Here is a 27,942-nt window from a genome sequence, read left to right as displayed (position 1 = left end):
TCTCCCTCTCATGCTCGTTCTCGTACTCTCTTTCTTTCTCTATGCGTCTCCCAGGATCGATCTAACAAAATGCAGAGCTCTGCTGTTACCCTTCGGGAACGGCCATTTGACAGATCCAGTTCCTGGCAGCATGAGCCGGCAAACACAATGGGGCAGGGATGAAGGTAGATAGTCACTGACAGCTAACAAATAGGCCCGGGGGGATTGAACAGGGTAAGATAGCCAAGTTCTACACAAATTGAACGCCTGATCTCCTTACAGATAGTGAATCAACCAAAGTGGCAGTGAATGAAACAAATATGAACTTGATAAATGCATCACATTTGTGAGTGCAATTTTTCCTGACAGCATGAATCAAACTGCTTTTTTTCATTTTTTTGTTTTTAAACATATTTTTAATGACTCTGGCATTCAATAACATATCTCATTCTGAGCACAGTGAAAAAATAAAGCCTAGAGCGATCATTGTTTGGAACACAAAATGTGAGCAAAGAAGGTGTTAAATGAAACCTGAGGCAGCAGATAAGAGAATGCGGAATAATCGTAAACGTAATTCCCAGAAGCCCTCCACTTTGCAACACAGAGAAGATGCTACATGACTTGAACACTTAAAAAAAAAAACACACACAAGAAGTATAAAAAAGTCTGCACTTCAATAGATTTAGAGATATTTGTGGATGATGCTACTCTGTCAGAACACTACACTGTGCTGTGCCTACACCAACATTACAGTAAGAACAAAGAGTTTTACTGTAATGTTTCAGATCTTTCAGTAGTTTGTCTAAAAATATATTTAGCTAAAAATACCCAATATAGTCATAAGAGAAGGGGAAGAGCATTTTTTCCAACAGAATATATGGGTTAAACAAACGGCAGTGATAACATAATAATTAAGTTTTAAATACATGATAGGCCCGGGCAGATAGATTTAATTTGTCAGTAATTAAGTATGTTTTTGTAGTCCAGGGGTGGCCAACCAGTCAGAGACCAAGAGCCACATTTTTTACTGTGTTACCGCAAAGAGCCACATCATACACATGGGCACACATGAACATCACCCTATCCCTTCCTCACACACACACATACCTTTGCTCAGCCAGATTTATTGTAAATGTCACACACCAATATGATAATGACAGAAATTGACTCCTAAGACCACAGGCCAGTCATTTTCAACAATGAACATTGTGTACACCAGGGGTGTCAAACTCATTGTTTGGGGGGGGGGGGGGGGGGGGGTGCTGCTGCTCCTTCTTCGTCGGCGGGGAGGGTGGCTGCTGCTGCTGCTGTCACATACGCTGGTGGAGGTGTGCGCGGCGCGTGCGGATCGGGGAGGAGCTCCGCCTTGCGCGATACAACGGATATTTGTAAATTGTCCGACTTTTACATTTTTACTTAAAGCGGGGCTTTCAAACAGTCCGTCTCGGCGTTACATGGGTCGACGAGGAACGTAATCTGTGGCCGCACATGCGCGTTTGACGAAAATACCGTATTTAACTCAAGCGAAGCGAACACGAACATTAAAAAAACACAAATACAAACTTCGATATGAACGTAAGAGCCGCATGAAACCGGGCAAAGAGCCGCATGCGGCTCGCGAGCCGCGGGTTGGCCACCCCTGTTGTAGTCTATAAAATCAGGTATCAGACTTCAGAGCTGGCTTTCACTCTCTAACAGATGGCCTGTAGTGGGGATATAAGAACAGTGTCCCTCCCTCAAAGGGAGCTTTAATTTCCACTTATCAGTCATGGCTGAGAGGTACACCAACAGGTACTTAGCAAGAGGGGCTCTGGATGGAAGTGGGTAGTTTGGCTCGACCATACCCGTCAGCAGTCTCACTCAATCATTCTCCATCCAATAATGCTGCAGAGAGAGCCCAGATCTTGCTTAGTGTTTCATCACCCGCTTGCTAACTCCACTCTTCCAACTTCACTATTACATCTAATACGTTGTTTGCTTTATCCACCTTCAAATGGACACGCTCAAAGCTGATAGCAATATATTACACTAAAATGTTCACACTGGTGAAGTTTTGCCGTAAAGAACGAAAAATGTCGATGTGTACACAAGTTTGTCGAGAGCTCAGTGATAGCGTGATATGCATTACCTGCTGCTGTACCATTGGGGCTTTGAGGCTTTTGTGTGCAAAAGAGGCCATTAACTTTCTCCTTTAAAGGGATAAGTAGGAGGCGCAGGATCCTTGTTAAGGTCTTCATACTACTGCAGGAGGTTCTTAGTAGAGCAGGAGTGTGCGATTAGCCAATTAGCATCACAGGGCCCGTATAAAGAGGCTTGTAAATGTAATACAGTGAACAGACAAGTATGCGAATGAGAACGAGCAGGAGGGCATTTGCTTATTAGCTGTTGGATAGGAACTGAAGAATGGGGTTCTTTGAGGGCATGGTCCAGATGATCTTTACACCTTGTTAAAATCCAAGCTCTTGAGTGGAACTTATGTAATAGCAGATGAACTAAAGCAAAAATGTTATTCTCTATGAAAGCACATGTGCTTCTACATTTTAATAACGTATGAAGGAGTATGGCAAAGCAGCTTGACCAGCAAAGATGAAACAATCTTACTTTCAGTATCAAATATTTCATCCTCTTGGGGAACTCAACATGATTCTTTATCCTTAAAACTTTGACGCAATCTGGTCTTTCAATTTTAGATGTACTTGGAGTAATACAGTTTTCTTCAAGGCTAGCTGTTTCCCCTGCTAGCAGTGTGTATGCTAAGCCAGCTGGCTGCTAGCTGTAAGCTTCATATTTTGCTGTATCAATCTTCTCATGTAACTCTCAGCGAGAAAACTTTTAAATTGTATCTCAAAATGTTGAACTATTCCTTGAATAACGTAATCCTTTATTTCATTATGCGTATGCAGAGAATGAAAACGTATAAAAAATAAAATAAATCTTGTAATGCTGTCAGCTCCCATGAGAGTGCAGCTGATCTTGGGCTGCTTGGTTCACTCTGCTCCCACTCTGACCTCAGGGCTAAACAACTACAAAGCCAGTGGGAAATCGAGTGCTCGCCTGCTTGTTGTACTCATTTACAATACAGAGCGAGAGGGAAAGTGCGAGGAAGAGAGATGCCAACATCCAAGGAGCAAATAGGACTTGGAGATGAGGACAAGGACTGGAGAGTTAGAGAACGTATGAGCGAGAGATGGTTTGAACAGTGGAGCTGTTGGGGAGGGTGAGAGAGGGGCAGTGGTAAATAAATAAATAGAGAGAGAGAGAGAGAATAAGAGATTGCAAAGCAAAAACAGGTCCAGCTGAAGCTAAAGTAGTGAGTGTAGGAGGCCTGAATGGACACAGCTAGGAAAAATAATTCCAATATCTTCCAATCATTTGTTTTATTCAAAAGATGATACATTTAATACTAGCATACGTTGTTATATTCAGTGTTTCATATGTTCACATAATCTTTAGGTATGTCGTATAATGGGGCCTTGAAAAATGTAGAATAGAGAATTCCTGCAGGGACTGTGATTTATTACCCAGCACATCTACCAACGTCGATTTAGAGAGCCTCTCTGCATACGTTTAATTATATGCAGCTAGAGAATTGTGAGGCTGACGAGGGACCTTGATTAATAATCTGTTAGAACATGAATACTGCATTGATACTGTTGTACTGACAGGTGATGCCGCCCCTGTATGAGAGTCAAATGTAGCAGTAGCTACGTTTAGCTGTAGAAGAGGTTTATTATTTGTCCAGGATAAATATGCTTGCATAGCTATTGAGTGATGATTTATCCCCTGCACTGCATTGTGGGTGGAAAATACCGACGCACTGGAAATGCAAGCAGCTGTAGAGAGATCAAATCCTACAGGAATAAATGAGGGAGCAGAATGCACACCAGGCAGAGTAAAGGTGGGGATGTGGGCAGACAGACGCAAGGAGTGGGGTTTAGAAACATCACACGTAGAACATGCTAGGATCTGAGAGACGGAGACGAGACAGCTGGAGTCCTCAAACAGATGGCAGCTCAGGTCTGCTGGGTCATTCAGAGCAGTCATCGCTGGAGCACTGTTCGGAAGACAGTGATTCAGCAGTAAGCCACCTGTGCCTCATACCAAAAAAGAACAAAATTGAACAGTATGGGAGCCGGGGTAGTGGGGCGAAAAGGCGTATGGAAGACTGGCTGGTTTGTGATTTTAATCAAAGCAGAAACTCTGAGGCTGAGGAGATGAGAGAGCAGCCTCGCAGGACCGGGTATTAGCTCACCCCGTCCTGACACTTCAAATTGATGTTATCAACATAGTAATAGACCTTCTTTTGCCAGCTCCCTTCGTGCAATATGGGGGATGACAGTTTACTTAGGGACTACATAAAGTAGATCATATTTCCACTAGATTCTCTGTCTGCTTGCTTTTACCTCAGTATCTCCAAGCAGATGGCTTGGCCTGGGTGTCTTCCACGCCACCTGTTGAAGTGGCACACGGAAAAATATGCGGCACTGTGTCCCTTCGAGCGGTAGCTGGAGATACAAGTAGTGCATTAAGGTTAATCTGGGATTAGATGAAATTTTTGATACCCTTAGAGATTATTGTGGTATAGCAGCAACATAACAGGATTCAGCAGAGACTAAAATAAACACAGCAAAAGCCACTGATAGAATTTTATAAAATAATAACTAAAACAATATGCAATGTGGCATTATTAAATTCTATCCATTGCTCCGTTACTAGCTCAAATTAATATTTACTTTATACACAAAATCGCTCATTTTTCAACCGAATCAGACTTTATGCTTATTAAATCGAATTGTCAACTTCCCCAATGTTATGAATGAGTGACTTCAGTATGAGGCGAGTTTTGAAAAGCTAATGTCTGATGTCGTCAGACCTGTTGATCTGCTGTCAAGGCTGGTCCCATTTAATAATGAAGCTGCAGAGTGGAGATATGTGCCACACGGTATCACTGCATTTATAACATTGAGTTATGGACTGTTTGCATGTGTCAAAGAAAGGGTTTTCTTCTTGTGTGCAGAGAATGTGAAACCCTTTGCAGCAAATGATCAATTACTGACCGTATGAATTAGTATTTATTCAAAGAACAGTTGGGACAGAAATCATATCTCAGAGGTTGTGTCACCCTCATGTGTACTGTAATGTGTCGTCATGTACTGCAGATATATACTGTACATAATAATCTAATATTAATAATACATCACCCTGTCACAAAAATCCCATGCACATCCATGTTGTAATAGTGTGGCTATTGCTGTGGTGGCTAATATTTAGAGTTTTAGTCATCAATTAAGTTGACTATTCTCATAATGTAAGAAATGCAACATCGGACAACAATTCTCATAATTCACCTGTGCAGCCCATGACACAAACACAACTACAAGCATACAAACATGGCTTACATCTTTAATAATTATCTTATCAGGGAATCCGTTGTGAAGTGGTTGTCAGGGAGAACCCACATGTTATCGGCTGACAGTATGCACTGCCACGCAACGTTGAAGAGGACAAATAGTGAGGATCTCTGTTTTTGTTTTTGGAAGGGCATAACCCAGCGTGGTACAATGCAATAAGTGTATGCAGGCTTTTACCTTTCAGAGAATACGTCAGTGTCAGCCCCGCCAGGAGGGCAAAGCCCTCTTTCATTTCATGCATGAGGAGCCTCTCTTCCGCATTTTGTTGTTTCTCTGCTGACAACTCGGCGCCCAAGAGAGGAAATTAATAAAAACTAGAGTGCAAAGCACAACAGAACAAAGAGAAGGGCTGGCAATTAGGAAATTGGATCCTAATCCAAGAAATAATTAGTGATTTGCTGTTGAGGATTTTAGACAATAAGAACTCCTGGAATTCCACCAACGGTTGCGTGGGCTCTCTCTGAAGGTGTCTTGCTGAGTTTAAGTCGTTTTGGGGCATGCCTCACACGCCCAATTTCATCGTTGCACTAAACGGTTTAGTGAAATGACACAAAAATAAGGTCTAACTGACAATTAACTTACACGTATTGTGCCTATTGGCAAATATATCATTTTAGTTTTCCTATTTTTTTTACTTGGCAGTCCTTGGTCATCCATGCACACACACAAAAGCACGTTTTGACACACGCCCCCATCAGTAGATATTTATTAAACTCAGCAATGGGTGTTGTTGGCAGCATGATACATGGCGTGTCACCTTGACATTTATCTACAGACGCTCATAGCAAACTTTAAAATCCCGCTGCTTGTTGGGTGTATTTTTGTTTTGTTTTGTTGGGAAGGAGTGCGGTACCTTAATGGACCTGATTATGGGAATCTGTCTTGTGACGGCCATTACCGCCCGAGTTTAATATGCACTCTCAAGGTAGTATGTTGACATTTTCAGCTTGGCACATCCAAAGGCTTGGCTCGTCACGCATGCTGCTCCTATGTGCACAGCCTTTCAAGGATAATGAGCTAATTTGTTTCTCAACAAGACAGTGCAAACGTTAGACTGCGAGCGGATTGCTGGGGAAAAGGCTCTTCTTTTTCTTCTTCAAAAGAAAGATCCATTATGTGGCGCAGAATTGCTCCGAATGATACATTTTGAATCTTCAGACAAATTTGTGATCAGTTATTAGGGCTCATTATATAGTCGAAGGTAAATTGTGCAAGATGAGAGTAAAAAGATAAGTTTACCATTGAAAGACAAACATGTTTATCACAAACTGACAAGCAGAACTACTAATCATTATTTTAACTGTTTTCATATCATGTTACAGAACATATATATATATATATATATATAGAGAGAGAGAATCATCTTCTGCATTAACAATCATCTTCTGCATTAACAAATATGTCAATGCACAATTTACTTAAATCATTCCAGATGACTTGTATATAAGCCGACCCCCCGAAGAGAATAACGTTATATATATATATATATATATATATATATATGGGTGCTATATTGTTGCAAAACCGATTTATGAATTATGTTCAAAAATGTATTCATATAAATTATAGCATGTGCATGTGCATTTCAGAGAAGAACAAACGCTTGTTAAAACGTGGACGATTGTGTGGCTGTGAATTAGAAAAACTACTGCAAATAGGACATGAATATAGATTACCATTCATTACAGAGTGAAGGGGAGAGAATCATCTTCTGCTTTAACAAATATGTCAATGCACAATTTACTTAAATCATTCCAGATGACTTGTATATAAGCCGACCCCCCGAAGAGAATAACGTTACTTAAAATGTTGAAACAGTTCAATGAATGGTCCTCCATCTGCCTCACTGCTGTTTGTTTACTTTTACTCACACCATTACCCTCATCTAAAGATCTCCCTAATGTTAATTGCAATTTCATTAATGTCTAGCTCTTCTAAAAATGTGGAGATCTCCTGTAGAGTTTACAGCGCTTCCTAATGTCACCAACACATCCGACAGAGCAGCAAAGGTTTACCACTACGGTCTTTCTTTCTCACCACAAGTCTAGTATTTACTCGTGATCAGCCTTGGTTTGGCCCACTCTTTGATCTTTAGCTTGCCACATGCCAAACCAATCACTAGATACAACTCTGATATATCGTATACAGTGTTAAGGGTCAACCAGAGCTACTCACTCTCACAGGCATTGGCAGCACTTTTAGCACAAAAGCAATTTGAATATTAAAAATCCTTGATTCAAATTCTCTGTCTCAAATTGTGCAAGGTTAAATGGCAGATCACATCTACATGGGTTTGCTTTATCTAAAGCACCGTACAATAATTTGGTTATATATCACTGGAGGTCCTTCAAGGAAGTCCCCTGACGTACAGTACCAGTGCCAACAGCGACATTGCACAGGTCCTGTGTCTTTTAACTGCTTGACATTGATGTATTTGTCAACTCAGCAGAATGAATCAACCCATCAAACTGATTTAACACTCAAGAAGAAGGTTATCCTTACCATGAGTCAGGTCTCAGTAAATAATGGTAGCTGTGGATTCGGAGGAGTTACTCTTGTGAAGCAGGTGAACACCTATCTGCCACCAGACTTGCATTGGAACACATGTCAGGCTCTGTTCAAGCTGTGGGAACAGGTGGCTGTGATCTTCTGTGCCAACATGAGCCTCAGTGGAGCTGGTCAGTGTTTGTAGTATTATGCCCAACATACTGTAGTGGCTACAGTCTTCATGCAGTGGATTACTGCTGATAGCATCATGTAAGCCATTGTAATGGTTAATGCAATATCATTCCAGTGGAGGATAGCACTGGAGCTTTCTAAGTAGCTGAGCCTATTTCTTTACAGTGAAATTACTTAAACTTACATTTAGGCCTATGTGAAAAAATGTCTTCCAACATGCCAACATCACATAAATAATGCAAATAGCATTTTGAATGTCAAACACCTATTGTGTTTTGTAGGGTTGAAGTCATACATTATGTGTCGTGCATTTTTGGTGTGATGTCGGATAATCCTCCAAACGTTACCAGACTTCTGAAATGATATGCATTGCTTATCTGCCTAAAAAGTGCCTTGTGTTGTTTGTTTGTAGTTCGGTATAGTTTTATGTTGTATTTAGTGTAACATGATGTATAGTGCTATGTAGTTTCCAACAGAAATTCTCCTTACAATGCACACTGCTGCGAAGGAATATACACAAACAACTGCACGACAACTTCTCTTGGCCATTACTTTGTCACATGGCACTAAAGTACAAGCTATCTGTAACCCCACACAGCGGAGTAGCATCCTTTCCACCAACAAACAGCTACTACTCTGCTAGTCTTCTGGACGTCACAGAGCCAAAGTGTAGCAGCAGCTAATGATGCACTATTGCAACCGAAACATTAGCTGCCGCAGACCAATTAAGTCGACTTCTAAAATGAACTCAGGGTTGCCTTTTTCAAGAATTTTAAATCTTGTATCTGTGAGCAGTTTGAGGAGAACTATAAATCACTCTGCCACTTAAAGAGGTTATACTCCTGAGTCCTCAACTACCTCTTTACACTGTTATCACGTCAACCAAATGTGCCCTGTGAGGGATATTATAAAACAAGGTGCTGGACAGGACTTCAGACTGACACTACATTTCATCGGATTTTTTATAGAACCGAAACGTTTTCTCTTTGTTAACTTGTCATGAAACCATTGGCTTTGCTTATTTATTTATTTGTTGATTTGGTCCCATTATTTGACCACTGTTGTTGAATTAGAAAAAAAAAAATGCTTGTGGAAGGAACACGACCTTATAAAAGATAATTAAAACCGGTGTTATTTAATCCTTGATCCTTGTGTTGTCATCTTCTATTCTACTGTAGCACAAAGAGGGAACGCATCCCTGAATGAAATTATGTTAATTCATAATTTATCTCGCATGTTTGAGGTGTTGCTCGAGATGCAGATGGTCCAAGACAGACAAGGGCAGATTGTGATAAGCAACATGCAGAGTGAGAGTGAGAGGCAAACATCATCACGATCAGATGAGAGAAAAGATATGTAGAGTGAGATATGTACACAGGGAGAATGAAGGGAGACCAGAAAACTATAGACAAAGAGAGACAAAGAAAAGAGATGATATCGGTGCAAATGACACATTACCAAATGAGAGCGTGAGCTGTTTCCTAATGTTTCTAATTCCAGCAGAAAAGCAAAGGTCCAGCCTGTCCCTGTCCCAACGGTGAATGAGTCATGATTATCCTCCCACAATGCTAGACAATCTCTCTCCATAACACCATCCAAATCAATCATCAGAAAACCCAAACACATGTTTGCCATATAAAAACTAGGCTCTCTATTCACCTGTTTCAACATCCAGCACTGTGCTGTCAATAGGGATCCTTGTACCTACAGGCATTGCTGCAAGTTAATTGTCAGAGGGAGGAAAAACACCCAACAAACACACACACACTTACATCATTGTGTATGCAAAGGACTGTGTTATGCACATTAGACTGACCACGGAACAGTGGTTGTGCTAAGCTGATGAGAGAGCAAGTGACAAGAGTCGAAAGCACTGAAAGATAGCAAGAAAACACACATTTAAATGACTTGAAATAGATACTATTGTCTTCTTGATTTAATGAGATATCAATATGTTACAATTGACCCCCTGCTGCTATTACGCCAAGCTCTCAGAGCTACCATGGAGCCCACACTGTCACTAACTGCAATCCCCTACTGCATGCACTGAATAAACATTATATTTTTGGAAAAATAAAAAAGCGATTTCAGAGATAATTCCAGTAGCTGGCGTAGCAGAGAAGGTTTAATGCTAGTTAAAGATTCGGAACGTACTTTTTTTTTTACATTAAAATACAGCATTTTAGAAACGGACAGCTCCTTCCAACCTCTTCGTGTAACGAGTATCACTATTACATAACGTGTAACCACGACTAGCTAAATTCACAAAACCAGGCTGAGAAAGAATACAAAAAAAAATAGCATGAGCAGAGCCGGTTAGTGTTTGAATCCTGGTCAGAGCTAGCTGAGGCTACGCTATGATTGGTCAGTCTGCGTCAACAGTGGGACTTAGCAAGGGGTCAGTTTAAATCATATATTTCATGTGACAGGCTGAGACGCTCCATCCGTGTTGGCTTTTTGAAGCACACTAAGTCACTACTAATTGTTCAATAGTTGAAACTGATGCCACATGGCATGGTAGCTAGTAGTATCACATTTTGGTGGTGTTGTTGATATCATTGTCTGGTCGCATCAGTTTCTGTGTCAAAATAGCAGTCAGTGATTCAGAACTTTGAAAACTAAAAATTGCGTGCGTCTCCCCGGTTCGGCTCTTTTTCTTTTTTTACTGATTGTATACGGAGTGGATTCTGTTGCTTTAGATCTATTCTCCCAGGCTGCAGAGATTTAGACTCAAGGCCTTTTTCTGTTTCATCCCTCGGGTACCAACCGTCGGAAAATATCCCTAAGCATACATTTTGCAGGGCACAGCAACTATCTTCTTTTGTCAGAAATAATAAGAACTCAAAAGTATATTCAACATAGGGACCCAGGCGAAGAGACACGAAAGCTCTACAGACTAACTAAGTCTCGTTGTCAATCCATTTTGATGTTCGATATACTGTCTATATTTTGATTTGATTGCCACGTATGGAGCAAAGAACACAAAGCCGCAGATGCCAACACAAAGCCTTAGACTGAGAGTTGAATGGAAAACCACAGCATACTATATTTTGCAAGGTTTTACTGTATACGACTGTTGCATACGTTTGTTCATTTGATTTCACACTGAGCAAAGCAGCAGCCAGTTCCATTGTGAGCTACTAAAGCTTTTCACTGCGTTGTGCAGTTCAGATAACGGCTATAAATCTCTGTAATATTTTTTTTTTTATACGTTTGCATTAAGAATTTGCATTGTGATAGAATATCTGTGAAAAGTTTTGAAAAATGGTTGTGAAGTTGAAGATGTTGAGTCACATGAAGTTAAGATAATGTGCTTCATAAGAATAACAGGCTTCAGTGTACCATGTTTTAAAATAGGAACAGAGACACAAGCTTCGTCTCACGTTTGTACTGCAACTTTGCCACAGCGAATTATTCACAAGTTAGTGGAGCCATCTCAGCCATTAGAAATGCAAAAAGTGCTTAAGTCAACAATAAGTGGCTTTGCAGCAGTCATATGATATGATAGTCAAGTGCCATTGACTTTCTGAGTTGTTGCTCTATGAGTTGGAAGCACATGGTCAGCCTCATCCGATGCTGGTGCCCCTGTCAGGTTATCTCCATAACAAATTACTTAGAATTTAGCTGGTTTCTCTTCCGAGCGTGTGTAGTGTTCGCGTAACAGCAGCAGCTGTTTTCTGCCTCTGTTGCCAGATTCGTCACACATTCACAAACATATTGCTGGAGATCCAAAAGCCACATCTCATATATATTGTATAAGTGAGCACTACATCGCAGCCACGTATGAAGAAATACATTGAAGAAAATATATGTTTGGTAAGATCGCATCAACCTGGATTCGAACTCTGTCGAGCAAAATAGTAATATATTCAAAAACCGGCGCACTACGTGATCCGCCACATGTATCTTACGTCGCTGTCTAGTGGCTTTCCCTCCAGGTGGCTGATCATGATCTGCAGAGCCCCGCCCTCGGTAAACTATCAATGGATAAATCCAAAAACAGAAAAGTCACGGAGGAAAATAGAGATTAATTCTGCGTGGACGTATTCATTTGCTTTCACTGCGAACGATGCTGGCTTACCTGTATGCTTGATATGTGGCGAGAAATTTGCAAACAACAACAAATGTAATGTTGAAAGACGCTTCCAGAACAAGCACACAGCATTTGCTGGAAAGTATCAAGCTGGAGTTGAGCGGAAAAGAGCGATTCCTCAACTGCTGCAGCAAACTCTCCTCTTCATAAGAGTTTGATATTGTTACAACACGTAAAATAGCAATAAAATGTCAACAAGTGTCTTTATTTTTGTTCTAAAAATTTCATAAATACAACAAACTATAGTTTTTGTATATATAATATAACTATATATAAAACTTTATAAACTGTGACATCAAATAGCTTTTGCGGCGCCAGACGAATTTTATTTGGTGGAAAATAGAGCAAAATGGCTCTTTGGATAGTAAAGGTTGCCGACCCCTGTGTTAAATGAAAATAGTGTTGATGTCTTGTGAATCATTTTGGATACACTTCCAAAATTCAGCATGGAAGCACATGACAATAAATAACTGATTTTAGGTGAACTGGGTCAATGTAAATGTCAAGACGCAATGGGCAAACTTGAAGTAAAACGGTCACACTGCAGCCGCCTGATGGTAGTAAAACGTTTCAGCTTCCATAATCACTGCCCCTACCGGCGGATAGATAAAGCATTGCATTTGATTTCCACACACGGTGCTTAGAGGCATTACGTCATTGAGGGGGATCACACATACCACCAAGGACCAAGCAGGGACCCAGCGGGGATCTGTCACGGCCCAGCTGGTAATTTTATATGGCTTTACTGTGGGTTAAATATTTGTTCAGACTTTGTCAGAGAGGTACCAATCCAACTGATTTCAGAGGCTATACAAGTTTTGGTGGTGTTATATTAAATCCCATTCTATTATGAATGCCCCTGTGGACAAAACAGCAATTGAACATTCAAGCTTGCACAAATGTAATATTTATTGCAATGTGTTGTGCTTTACTCGACAGGTCATGTGGTTGTGCCCACTGAATATAAACAGTATCTACTGTACGAAGTCTATTTCTGCCGTTCTACCTGTCTGGAGAGTATAATTCACAGCAGTGAAACACTCCTTCACAGTTCAGGTGACATGGGCAGTCTCAGCATCAATAGTATTGATAGGGATATGTACCCTTATCTTAGTCTGACAGCAGCAGTGCAGGCGTGGGGAAAATGGCCGAGAATGAGTGAGTGAATGAGAGATAGAGATAGAGAGACGATTCACTCCTACTGAAGGTGCAATCTTGCTGTGCACTTAATGTTGAACTAAGCCGTGGTATGGCTGCCATACTGGTCTCTCCCACTTCTCCCTTCTGTCTGGCGAAGAGATACAGTATATAATGTTGAGGGAAGCTGCCAAAAGCATAGTGGAAGGGCCCATTCATAATGAAGAAATGACACAACATCCGGTCTGCTCTTAGCTGAGGGTGATGAGGATCATTGAAAGCTCTTGTGAATCTTCCAGCAGCTAAAACATTAAAAAAAGAACTGTAATTTGTGCCAGTTGTCCCTGCTGAATGCTTAAAAACCATCAATGACCAATTTGGCGGTCGGGTACCTCAATAACGGCCCTTTATCTTGTAGAAAAGACGAGGAGTATGATCCAGGGCTTATACACTAAACTACACAGATGTAAATGTATGGAAGATCTAAATTACCCTTTTTTCATTACTCTGACTTTGAAACAATTTATACAAATTTAAATAGTGCAGTCAATACTCACATTTCTTTTGTATCACATTCTAATTCACATTTACATTATCCAATAATTTCACATTTAGATGGAATACGTAGCTGCTCATCCTTGAAATAAGAAGGAGCATTACAATACATTGTAAAGCCTTTCCCAACGGCCTCTGAATGACAGACATTTAAATCTGAATAATGTAGTACAATCTGTCACAATCATATCACAGTTATCATTGTCACTGAGGGTAGAGTGGTGAAAACAGTATGCCATTTGTTTTAGTGGTGACTCCTTAAAATCCTACGATTGTGCTCTGAGTCAGAGCAAACTAGATGAGACTCTCTTATCTAGACTGTGAAATCACTGTGACAGCCCCAATTTATGCAGTACTCACTACATCAGCGGTGTGGTGGTTTGTTTCTACTCTTCATATTACATTGGTAAAATGAGTGCAAGACACTGATGCCATCATGTTTTTACGGGCAAACCGATTGAGTGGCACAAAGTAGTAATATCTTCTTTCAGGCTGGTGTCTTGATGCTAATTTCCCCTCTTCCCGTGACCCTCCGTGCGTAACTGAACTGGTCTGATGAGGTGAGGACAGAAAACTACTGTGTGCTTTTGTTGATCAGCCCGAATCTGCATGGCAGATGTCCTTTTTTAATGGTTTCAATTATGAGTGTAGGAACATGAAAAAATCGCTTACAATGCCCTAGCCTCTTCCCTGATTTGGTCTCCGAATTTGCTGACAGCGGGGTGAAAATCTCATTGTAATTTAAATTGTATCGGGGTTTTAAAGATATGCAGTGATGATTAGATGTATTTAAAAATTCATCGTCCATCAATCAACCACACCATCACTGAGACAAAAATGACTGCTTCTCCACAATGGGTTTGATAGATTAGTAAATCTCTTATTTTTCCAAAGAAAGCAGCTGTTGTTTGCATCTCCCTATTGCAACTGCTTTAATTACAGCAGACTTATCGACTGTTTCAAAATTCTTCCACCCATCCATTTCTATCCATATTCCCAGTCAACACATTCTCACACCAATGCCTCGCCACTGCATTTTGGTCGGTGCTCCTAAGCTTGAAACTATGACTCTCTACATATCCCTCTAGAGTTAGTTTTGAACGTGTCAATGACCGCATGTCAATATGTGCTTATTACCTGTATAGTGACTTTTCAACATAAACTTACATTTTCACAGGAAGTAAGGTTCACGCAACAAAACAATAGGAAAAGAGCTTTGTTTATGTTAACGTCTGACTAATGACTCAAATCTCTATCGAGCGACTAGCGTGACTAAAGTCAACTTCACTTAAAGATTTGCATTGGGACACAAACAGTGGTGTCCTGGACAAAGATTTTAGTTTTGCTTTAAGGTGTATATATGAGACTGTTGACATTAGATGTCATCTAGCTAGCAGGGAATGAGTGATAGCCCCTGTCCACTTCAGGGGGAACATTTAAGGGTCATTATTCCACCATTATCATCCTCGCCAATGACTGGAGCGCTCCTGCCTCCTATCAGTGGGCTCTCTGCTGTATAATGGGCCTGGGGTGTCCATTATGAAGCCAAAATGGCCGCAGACAGACTTTAGCTACAATCTGCTAAAAGTGGCTGAGGGGTAGGGGCTATAAAAATAAAAAAAAAAGATATAGCTTCATGAGTCACTTTTCTACTTGCACAAATAAAGATAAAGTTTTTGAAGTTTCTTGCATTAGCAGATGGTGGAACAAGTGAAATAAATAATAGATTAAAAAAAAGAAAGTTCTGCAGGCACAGCACAAAGGCTGCCAATCATTCTGACCAGTCTCTTTTGATTACAGTAATGAAGCAAACATATTACAATTACTTTGATCTGCAATTCATAATTATTATATTCATTATCAACTAATCTGTTGGATATTTTCTTTGAGTAATCAATTTGTTTAATGTTTAATGAGACGTCATTACAAGTTGTGAGTCATCTTCAAATGTCCTGTTTTGTCTAACCAACAGTCCAAAAGAGTTCCAATTGAAAATAATATAAAACACGCTCACAGAGAAGTGGCAAGTCTTCACATTTGAGAAGCTTGAGCCACAGAATGGTTGCCATTTTACAATTAATCCACTACCCAAATTGTGGCTGATTATTTATCTTGTCATTGACCAATTAATAAATCAATGAATTGTTGCAGCTCTAATATGTTTACGTGTAAAAATACTACATGCAACCGGAAGCAATAACACAAGTAATTCTCAGGAACAGGACTGTCTCTGTTTTCAGTGCGTAGTACAGAATACAGTCTACTGTTGCCAGCTGACACATGTAGACACCGGATCAGTGTTAAAGCATGCTCTAGATTTGTATTACTGTCAATCACATAACTTTCTGCTGAGCAGAGTATTAGCATTTCATGTTGCACAAAGGACGATTTGCCAAGTGCCCTGGTGTGCATGCTGGCATTCATGCAAGTCTCTGTCTAACACACACACACACACATAGACACGGTAACACACGTCCTACTCTGTAGAAGTCTTTCTAGCACTCTCCTGAGCATTCATGCAAAAAGCTCCAAATAATCCTTCTATTTCTCTTGCACTCTCTTCTTGTTCTACTTTAACTACAGTGCATCTTCCTCTACCTCTGCTCTGACATTCCCGCTTTCCTGCCCCTCCTCAGCATGTTAGTTGCCCCTGTACTCGTGATTTACAGAGCCTTAATGTACTCCTGTGCTTGCAGTCAGTAGATGAAACCGTCATTTGTCACATTAATAGTCCTCCCCCTCTGCCATCCATGCGCACACACACACACACACACACACACACACACACACACACACACAACCCTTTCCCAGTATTGCTTCATTTACAGAGCACCCCGTCTTATTATCCTTCCCTCTCTCGCCCTCCTAAACCTTCCTTCATGTTCGTGACGTGCAGTCCTGGTTCTGCTTCTTAAAATGCTCAATATCATATGGGTAATGTCATGTCTTACGTTCTTGGTTACCTTTTGCTACATTTTGCAGAAATTGAAGTAGACTTCATAATTAGGTGGTATTGTGAAATGCAGCGAGAGAACATTTAATTGCTGTTTTTTACAATATGCTCAGCTGTTTATGCTGAAATGATAAGAGCCCCGCTGTGGGAAAAATGGTGATTTGAATTTTAAAGGCAGCATTTTCCGTAGCCTGTCCCGTGTCACATGCAAAACTAGACAATCCCTGTAGTAGATGATTATGCAGCTGATAACAGAGATAGAGCCTACAATTAAATGCAAATTGAATAATCTTCATTAAAACCATTTTGCATTTGGATTCACATTACATTCTCTTTTCTGTTAAATGCCTATTTTTGTGTTTTGCATCTTTTGATCTAAGAGAGGATGCGAATCCACACGAATGGGCAGGTCAAGAGTGTACAGGGTCGACGATTATGAAACATGAGAACAACATAAGCAGTGGTTGCGACTAAGAAAGTGGTATTGCTTTAAATTCAATCTTGTTTCTTGTGAAAACTGTCTGATTGGATCAGTTAGCTTTAAACCGGAGGGTGTGAAAGTATGATCTGTTTTCTGCAGATGAATGTTTCAAACATATTTTAAAACCAACTGTAGTAAAAAGTAAAAGAACCTATGAGCTGTATGTTACTCTTACACTACACATAACTCTATTAGACATAGAGGTATGCAATTGTGTTGCCTAAAATGTGCCATACACTACTTCTTTACAGTGATAGTAAAGAAGTCTCAGCTGTCTTTAGTAAACACTAAACATATTGTCACTTCGGTCGAATGAATCATCTTTTTAGGTCATTAATCAACTGTCAGATCATTTGAAGAGCAAAACACGAGTGCCTAATATGTCACACCACTGCATGCTCAAGTCTACCCACTCTCATTAAATATTTACCACCACTTAGATAGAACAGCTTCTCTCTTCAATTTCAGACACATTAAGAATGTCGAAGATGGCATTTTCATCTTTAAAACATACTTAGCACTTTGTTCCGGCATTCATGCTGACCCGCTCTAAGAGGATCTAAAGCAGATTTTGCCCAAATGACATGTAAAAATGGAGGGATGTTAAGTCCCAACACAAACATTACAATTACAGTATGTCTGCCGTCTGAATCCGTGTTGGTTTACAGATGATGACCATTTGTACATGAAAGAGAGACATGGAGTGAAGGATGTGAGGGACAATATTTAGCTTGGACTGATTGGAGACATCAGTTTGCATCTTACTTTCTGTACCGAGCTAAAATACATAGATTTTTACGTGCGACTGTTCTGTGCTTTTTCCGAGGAACCGCACGGACTCCAGTAGTTCTCTGATTCATCTGCTGTTAGCCAGTGACTGTTGACTTAGGCAAGCCTTTTTGCTTTAATCAGCTGTCTCATTCTTGTCTGGGGACAAGGATTAGACTCTAATCATTAGAGGATGCCCCCCCTCTGAATCTCTCATCTACACATTATAATACGACGTCAGTACCAACCCCCTCCTGTCTTGTGATCTGTTCTGAACTGCAGAGGCTCAGACGTAATCCTAAGCAGGATACACAAAGAACCATCTTGAATTTTAAAACCAGTTGAGCACACTTTCTTGAATAATGTACAGCGCTGAAAGACTTTTGAAATTAAAATCTTGTTTGAATTGATTACAGTTTGGATTAACTTGAAATACACATCTCAGCATGTTTAATCTTATTCCTTCTCCTCTGCTTTTTTCCCCCCCCGACCCTGTTTTCCTCCATATATCTGCTTTTTCTTTCTTCATCCTCATTTCCTTTCTTCAAATCCTTGTCTCCACCCCTCTTCCTTTACTCCTCTCTCTTCATCCACCTTCTCTCTTATTTAATTTTCCTCTGTCCAGCATGCGAGCTGATGAACCAGGGGATCCTCGCTCTGGTCACGTCCACTGGCTGCGCGGCTGCGAGTGCCCTGCAGTCTCTGACGGACGCAATGCACATTCCCCACCTCTTCATCCAGAGAAATGGAGACGGTGCGCCCCGCACTGCCTGCCAGCTCAACCCGAGTCCAGAAGGAGAGAGCTACACCTTGGCAGCCCGTCCACCTGTTCGAATCAACGATGTTCTGCTCACCCTCGTCTCAGAGCTGCACTGGCAGAAGTTCATCATCTTTTATGAGAGCGACTACGGTGAGTTGAGACGAATGAGAGCAGTTGACGGTCAAATGCATCTCATAAACAGGACATCTGTATGTGAGATGATTTCAGCTCTTTTTACTGTCGGGCTGAAGAAAAGCATTATTAACACGAGGAATTCATTCACTGGAAAGAATACACAGAGTCGGAACTAAGATGAAAGAACATCATAACTCCCATGCTGACACACACACACATTTTACACTGCTAAAAAATATATCAAAGTTCACTAGAAATTGTCGGGAAACCATTCACCATTAGTAGCGTCTTCATGAAGACCAGTCTGTGCCTAATTGGCTCATCTGTGGCACCGGAGAACGGTGTCCCAATAGCACTTAATATATCTTCAGATGTTATCCATTTCTGTTTCATTATTCTCCCCACGACGCCCCCCCCCGCGGACCAGACCTTTTGTGACCCACATTTGGCAAAAGGCAAAGCACTGTGATTGCCAAGTCACTACAAGGGCAGAAAGATGAAGAGAATATATTGCTGCATTGGCATTTCTCAGATGATACTTTGCCACTGCTGGCTAATTTTTTTTTTTTTTACTATACTTGGAAGAGTGCAATCTAGAGAAGAGCGTAAATCGTTTTATTTTTTTTCCATTCAGTGGATGCTACAGTTGATATAGTGTGTAGTAAAGCAAGCCCTCAAGGGAATACAGCCACCCACTGACCAAATACAAGTTTCCACACCACAGGTCGGTCCGTACGGCCAGTCGCAGTGCTCCATGTGAATTTAGGTGACATGGTGTTTCGCATTTAAAGAGATCTCTCCTTGGATTTGTTTCTGACATTGACACTGCTTCCCAAACACACATACCCATACACACACCCTTACCTCCCTATCCATATCAGCCACTCTAGCACCATATCCCTTCTTATAGCATCATATCCTACAAAAACCAAGTGTCCCTTAAGAAAGCTAACAGTACCCTGGCCTGTGCTCTCTCCCCCATGCCCAGTGATCCTACTCATGTGAATTCCTGCACCTCTAATTCCATTACATTATTCCTCACCATCTCTCTCTGCGATTCATGCCCTCTACAGCTCATGCTCCATTGACTCCTCTTCCTGACATCCCTCAGACAAGCATGTGTTATGTTTCCTGAATGATATCATTTATATTGGGCCTATATATTTTTATACTACGTTATTCATAGTTTTTATAAATGGCCCTAACTTGACTTCAAAGAAGAAAAAAATGCTTTGTAGCATTTAGACTACTTTTGCCACGTAGCTGTAGCTTAGCTTTCTGCAATTCTCTGGAGGGAAGCTTCTGTGTAGTGAAGCTTAATTTAATGTAGAGTAACTGGTAGCTTAGTGCACTACACTTTCCACGTCGCTTGCACAACACTGCTAGTAACTTCGGCACTCTTTGAATTTTGTAATTCCCTTCTCTTTCTTTCTTGCCTCATTTGGTTGTTTTTTTCCCCCCAGATTAAACACTTAACCTTTGCTGTACTGATACTAATTTCGATTTCTTTAAAGGTTTCTTTGCCAACTCATCCACCTTCTCATTCCCCCCCTTCACCATACATTTTACCCAGCCTCCCCGATTTGCTATTTCATAGAGTATATCTTAATGGCTGTTTGAATGGAAAGACCTTAAACTTGCTTGGAATGAGGATGAGTCTGAGCATATCAACACCTTATATTGTCATGTTATTTCCACCCATCCTAGTGTAGCCAACACTGCCAACATTATATTATTGGATGTTCTTCTCTTAATTGAAATTCCTTTGGCGGCACCCCATATCCTCTCACTTCTGTCTGAGGTTTCGTACTAATCTGTATAAACCTTTGTAAAATCATTACACCTATTATTTGCTTTTACCTCAAGCTAATACCAGTCTGTATCAAGCCACACATCCACATCCATGGAGCCACCGCCGGATAAACCGCTGAAGGGCTTATTCGCAGATCAAACACTCCAAATTCTTTTGCAATGTCATTCCCTATCCGACCAAAGTTATCTCTCCGATACTTCTCCCAGCCCTCCAGCAACACTTCTTTTGTGGGTTGGAATCTTTGTGTCCCTGAAAATTAGCCTAATAATTTGCCATCAGTTAATTCTAACTGCATTTTTTCCATTTCTAGCTGTGGGGCAGGTGCTGGCGTTGTTTTAGAAGCCCCACTGCACACTCTCAATGCCTGTGCCGGAATAACATCCAATTTTCTTATAAGAGCCCTGGCTGCTGATCCATACGCTATACTGCTGTAATCCAACACAGATCTTATCAAGGCCACATACAGTACATTATTAAGTCTCTTCCTGGTGGAAAAAGTTGTTTTTATACTGAGAACCTATACCCCCAATCATGACCGCACTCCACTGCCTCATCAATCACTCATTACACTTTCTTGATTGCATGCTCCATATTCCTTCATCTCTTGCACAAGGCCACATCATCCGCAAACAGGGACCTACATCTATCTGCTTTGAGAAGACGTCATTGATCATAACTGCCATAGGATGTGGTGCAGGGGTAGAGCAAAGACTCAAGCGCAGACACTGGAGACGAGGTGGAAGGCAAGGTTAATTTACTGGCACAAAAGTGGACAAAAACAGGAACCAAAAACAACTCCAACAGGGGGCGCGAAAAATACAAACTGAAATGAAAGGCAAAGTCCAAAAAGACCAAGTCCAAACCCTGGGACGTGGCGGGAAAAAACTTGGAACACGGAGCGCACACACACAGGGAAGCAACTAAACGATCCGACAAAACAACAGGGAAGCAGGGGAGTTTATATAAGAGGGGTTGACAGAGGGAAAACCCAGGGGCAGGTGATTGGGCACAGGTGTAGTGAATGAGGACAATCAGGAAACACACTCAGAACAGAGACACAGGAAGGAGCTGGAAGGAGACCAGGGGCGGAGCTACAGAGACAGAGACACAAAGGGGGCAAAGCCTAAACCGTGACAATAACAATGTATAGCTATTTGTCTCACTAGCGAGCTCTCTGTCTGACTAGCTAGCTAGCTAGCTAGCTGTCTGACTCTCCGTCTGGCTTTCTATCCATCCATCTGCATTTTAAGGAATTTTCAATCAGTTTCCCCCTGGTGCGATACAGTTCCATTCATTGAATCACATCCTATCAGAAACTCTTTATGTATAACATCTCAACCCAGCACAGTGCACCATAGCCTTAAATTGCAAGTCCTGTGAGAGGGAACCCATGTCTAACGCATGAGGGCTCGGTGTAACAAGGCACTGTTGGTGAGAAATACCGGATGGGAATACTAGTTCTTACAGAAGAGCCTTTTTTTTTAGGCCTGCTAAATTAGGAGCTACAACGTCTGCGCCGTTGACATTTGTGCTTGTGTTACACTGTTTAACTCTGCACTTGTTAAATTAAGGAATGTAGCGGCTAATTAGGATCCTCATCACAGAACAGTCAAAATACCCATGGTGCCTGTCTGGAAGCAGTACTGCAGTGACCCACACCACTGCCGAGAGAGAAACATGCCGCCTGTAAATTAGGCACATAATATACAAAGAGATGGTGATGATGTTGAATTTAAACTTCATACATACGAGTAGGGAGAAGCCGCTTCAGCGGGTCATTCAGTTTTATTCTGATTATGTATTTGTGCGTGGTAATGAGTACTTTACATTTATCATAGGTAGCATGTTTAGTGTTTACTATCTTAAACTTGAGTTAAATTGTGCGTGAAAAAAAGGAACATTTCATTTATTCAGCCAGGGTTGACGTTGTAAAAAACAAAAGCATTTACTTAAGGTGAACAAAAATATCCAGAATGGATTGTCAGGTAGTTTGATTGTTTTTTTCTTTTCCTGTCCATTGGTGAATTTCAAAATTGAAATGTACTGAATATACGGTGAGTTACAGTTTTTCCAATAGATATTTAGAAAATGGAAATACAAATGACTCATACAGGGCAATGTATTTTATCCATTTATAAATACAGGGTATATTGCATTGCCAACTGTTCAGAAACTACTTATTTGTTCCTGTACTTCTCCCATCACCTCTTCCATCACTGTTAAGCCTTCATAAGCAAAGATAGTTTTTGATCATCACGTCGCTTCCAACTCATGCTGTCGGATCAGTGATTATCAAAGAGCGGAAATTAGATTATGTAACTTAAATCACTGCACAGGAGCTCAGGTCAGGTTCTCAGTGTGATCTTGTCAATGCCCTCCTGTCTCCTCTTTCCAGCTCTCTGTTTAGCATGAAAACATTGTGATATCGCCTTCAAGTTCCTAATTACTTTTGTAATATTTGTCACATTCTCCAGTGGTGGTAGTACAGAGCTTTTGGTTTAGGTTTGTCAGAAATGCCTAAATTGTATCTATGTTACATCTTCCTTGTAGATTTTACACAGATATTTCATTAACGGCTAAAACTAATGATCATTTTCATCATTGATAAGTATGATGATCATTTTCTAGATTAATTGTTTGGTCCTCAAGACTTCCTAACCAATCGTGCAAAACCTAAAGATATTAGTTTCACAATCATATAAGACTAAGAAAACAGTTTCAGAGCGTGGAAATAGTGAATTTCTGTAATTTATGCCTCAAAAATGTCTTTTTTGTTAACTTATCAGCTCATTAAATCAGCTCAAGTTTCATGGGAAAATTAAAAGACCAAAAGAACCGAGCAGCTTGCCCGCCATACTGTATATGAGTCAGTGCAAGTGCCTTAAGCCAATCAACAAATGATGATAAAGTAAGCTGCTTTGTAGCACCAGGCAGCGCTACTGTCATATCATCAAAATTCATGTCAACTGTCTCAAGTTTGATAACATTTTGTGGCATGTAAATCATTTGTGTTACAGCAAAAGGAAAAAGCAGTAAGACTATATAGGAAACGTGGCTGTTATCTTAAGTAATAAACCAGATCAGAAAACTATATATATGAGATATATTACCTGCAATATATCATTACTCTGCAGTTGTTTGATTTTAAATTACAAAAAGATGGCTGCAAGATACATTGAGCCGGTTTATTAAGTACTGTGATGCTTTTATCATATTAGACATTACTGATGCACTAAAAGTCTGACAGTAAGACATTATATTTAACCATCAAATAGCAGTTACAGTACATTGATTTATTGGATGAGAATCTTGTCCGCACTGACAAGGCCTGTGTTTTCTTTCCCTCAGTCATAATCCGATTCACTGATTGAGGACAAGACACTGCTGATCTATGATCAAAGTGCTCAGTCTCTGTAGTATGATATCACTGCCTATAGAAAGATGGGAGCATTTGATTCTTTGAGAGATCAGAAAGATCATCTCATTCAATTATTTTTTAAATCAGATACTTCAAACCCACACCAAAATGAAAGACTGTCTGAATGAACATGTTGAAGAAGGACATTTAATTTACAGATTCAAAAGGCGCATATATTACTATACCGAGGCCATCTTTATCAAACACGTAAAGTAGCAGAGAACTGATTGATTTCTGGATTTGGTGTGATAAGGCTGTGTTTTGCTGGGCTGTTGTGTCATCAATTTGCTGAGGGTGCGTTCTAGTCTACAAAAGCAAATGCTAGTAAAGATAGAGCGCCTTCTTTCACATAGCCTCCGGCATCACACTGTAGCACTACGTACGAAAACCTCATTATCTATATTACACTTTACAGACAATTATTATTGCAGTCTATCATATTTCTTTAATCCTTTGCTTTTGGATTGCGAGAGCAACACCAGGCTCTCCAGTCATCTCAAGCAACTGCCCTCTTTGACCCCAGGGGCAACATACAGCTGATGAAGTGTGTCAGCGACACTTATTCATTCCAGTCTCCGTCAATGCATCACTTGCATAAAAAGCACATTATGTAAACATCCTCTAAGGCTTCACTTCTTCTGGTTCCATTTGCCATTGTACATTTTCAACACATAATTTGATTCTCTGTTGTGAGGGAGCGTGCTCCATAATAAAAGTAACAGAAATAACCTTATTTTTGTGCTGTAGAAAGCCGACTTTGTATTACGACAGCAAAAACATCCTTTACCTTTTGGGCCTTCAGGCTATGAGAGAGAACACAATTATATGATTATCCTATAACAGCCTTTTGTTAACCAAAACCTCTACGCGTTCTTTTTTCCCTTGGTTATTTCTTGTTTGTTTCTTTTTTAATCCGTCCCTTCATTCTATCTTTTTTTTGTCAGAGAATAGTCCTCCTGTTGCAGATTTCAGCCATGCTCTCTGACTGCGCTGTAGGGTAGGCTAATGCCTCTGCCTTTTTATTTGAAAAGGACAAAATACACCCAGTGCATGTCAAGGCCACTAAAGTTCATCCCTCCCACTGAAAAATAAACTTCTTGATGGCAACTCTTCTTGCTTTGCAGTCACGGACCACGTAGCCTCTTGTACATTGTGGGCACTCTTCTGAATCTCTGAGTGTCCAGATATCAAATTAAACTTTCAAACAACTGTTGTTCTGTTGTCTTGTGGCTGCATTTAAATGACATCGACTGAATCCACAGTTGTGGGTTTAGTTCCTGCGGTGAATCAAAAGATTACATTGGACCATGACCAGACACAGCGTTCAGTAGAATTGTCATGCAATGCTGTGTATTAAATCAGATACAACGTGCCTTCCTCTCCGGGAAACACCTTCTAAAATGACTCAACAACTATGGGATGGATTGGCATGGAATTTAGTCATTAATGCTGACTTTGGTGATCCCCTGACTTTTCCTCTAGCACCACCGTGAGGTTTACATTTGTTGCTTTTAGTGAAATGTCTTAACAACTATTATGGGTTGCCATGACATTTTGTTCATGCATTCATGTCCCCCTCAGGATGAATAGTAACAGCAAAGGCCATGCCTTCCCATATAGCACCATCATCAGCTCAATATTTTAAATTCATCAGCTCAATATTTTAAATTTGGTTTATGACTAAATATCTGCAAAACCAATGACTTTCCCACCAGTCTCTCACCGCAAGTGGCACTCGACTGCAATTAACAAATGTTATCCTGTCACGTCAGCTGGTAACATTGCAAATATTACATCTGCACGACATCAGCTTGTTTGCAGTGTCATTGTGCGCATGTAGTCATGCTAACATTAGCATTTAGCGCAAAGCACCGCTGTGCCCCAAGTACAGCCTCATAGAGCTGCTAGCATGGGTGTAGACCCTTCGTCTTGTTTTAAAGGTTTGCAATATATTATCTGCATGCATTTGTAAATGTCACTTAAGATGGGCTTTCACTGTGCTCACACTTGTTTGTGTGTGTATGTAAAAGGAAGCCAGCTATTGATTCTGTGTGGGAGGGTGGACAGTGGGCAGAGTATCTGCAAACAGAAGCTTCTGTAAAATTCCCTTCTCATCTTATCGTAACAAGGAGAACATGAGAGGCATCTGGAAATTGGAAATCTTAAAGAAGGGTCAATTTTCTTGAACATAGGCTCCCTGGCAGGTTTATCTCAGTTAACCTGCATTTAGTAATGACTATGGAGCAGCTACATTCGTCTCTGCCCGCCCTGTGGCGACTGGCTGTCTGCTGGAGGAGGAGAGAATTAGGCTGGGATTAGGTGTGAGATTGATTGAGTTGCTTTTGGTCCCATGTAGGAGGTTGTTCCTAATGTATGAAGTGCATTTTTAGCACAGGCAGGACAAACACAAAGGATATCTCCTGCAGAGTTTGAAGCAAGTCTGTAATGTTAGGGTTAGTGATAGATCTGAGAAAACTAAGCAAGCCTTTTGAGAGCAGTGAAGAGACTGTAATGGCATAGTCTTTCATACGCTTCTTATTGTATTACTTCATTTCATCAAAACTAATGCTACATTTAGGCCATAAGGTCTTTAACACTGCCAACTATCTTGCCAGGTAATTTCACAGGGATTGATCGCACAGGTGACCTTCAGTTAATTGGCTTTCATAAGAATAGAGAGAAGGAAGGTTTAAAGGGAAAGGAAAATAAAGCATAGGTGCATAAAGGAAGAGAAACTGTTCAAATATGGAGAGTATTTCAGGTGTGTTATGCATTATATACAGTATAAGCATACCATTATAGTCTTACACCTGATAGCTGTCTGTATTCAATTTCATCTGGTAAAGTTCACAAGGAACCAATGAGAAAAGTCAATTACTATGACATATGAAAGTGATACAGATATTGTGTGTGTATTTATATATTTAAATATAAATATAGAGCTCTATTATTCTCCTCACTAACATGTTGATTACCAGCTGGAAATGAAGAAATAAATCCTGCATGCATGGTGACACAGAAAGGCACTTAACCTTTTTGTTAAAGGGTAAATAATTGGTAAGACCTAATTTGCATAGTTCTGTGTTGATGCTCAACAATTCAGTGACAAAAGTAGAAAATGTCTCGGGCCAATTTTCTGAACAGATTATTTGAACCCTGAACCTGACCTGAAATAAAGATATAAAACAAACTTAGTTGATACCCTTCTGTCTTGTGCAGGGCTGGGTTTTTTTTTTACTATTTTTATTTTCGGTTTTCTATTATTGTGTTTTTATCATTCAATTTGTTGCATTCTGGTCTGACTGGCTCCCTTCGAAGCACACAGCATACCAAAGGTATGCCACCCAGACTTAGTAGCAAAGTAGGGCAATTAATTTTATTCTATACTCAAACTCGCATGGCGGTGTTGTAACCCAGAAATCCAATCACTAGGCAGTATCTTTGAGACCATTCACCAGACCTGGACTGAGAGAATAATTTAGTCCGGGACTGTAACTCCAGCCGCTCTGCACATTCAGAACGGACTGCTTAATTAAAGTGGAACCATTTTGTTGACGGTGCTTTCCTTCATTTTTCATAGTCTTTGACTGACAAAAGGAAAAGTACAATTGTAAACATCTGTTTTGTTTTTGCCAGATGAATGGACCACGGTTAACTGACAATGATGGATCTACACCTCCTCTGTCCAAACAATGCATACCCATTTTGAAAGCTTAGTAGTGATCGTTTTAGTTTCAACAGGCTCAACTAAAACCACGGT

At 40.5% G+C, this 27,942-nt stretch overlaps 1 protein-coding gene across 1 annotated transcript in view; it reads left to right on the top strand.

The window, feature by feature from the left end:
- grid1a (glutamate receptor, ionotropic, delta 1a) overlaps positions 1-27,942 on the top strand; it is a gene marked incomplete at both ends in the record, with an annotated part of 190,453 nt that overhangs the window by 91,573 nt on the left and 70,938 nt on the right. Inside the window, one exon of the mRNA XM_079169360.1 lies at positions 18,682-18,966. Coding sequence (XP_079025486.1) covers positions 18,682-18,966 — 285 coding nt within the window. The remainder of the gene's footprint in view (positions 1-18,681; positions 18,967-27,942) is intronic.

The sequence above is a fragment of the Pholis gunnellus genome, assembly GCF_910591455.1.
Source record: "Pholis gunnellus genome assembly, chromosome: 11".
Classification (NCBI taxonomy): Eukaryota; Metazoa; Chordata; class Actinopteri; order Perciformes; family Pholidae; genus Pholis; species Pholis gunnellus.
The sequence above is the reverse complement of the archived record's forward strand: the minus strand, read 5'-3'. Positions and strand labels throughout refer to the sequence as shown.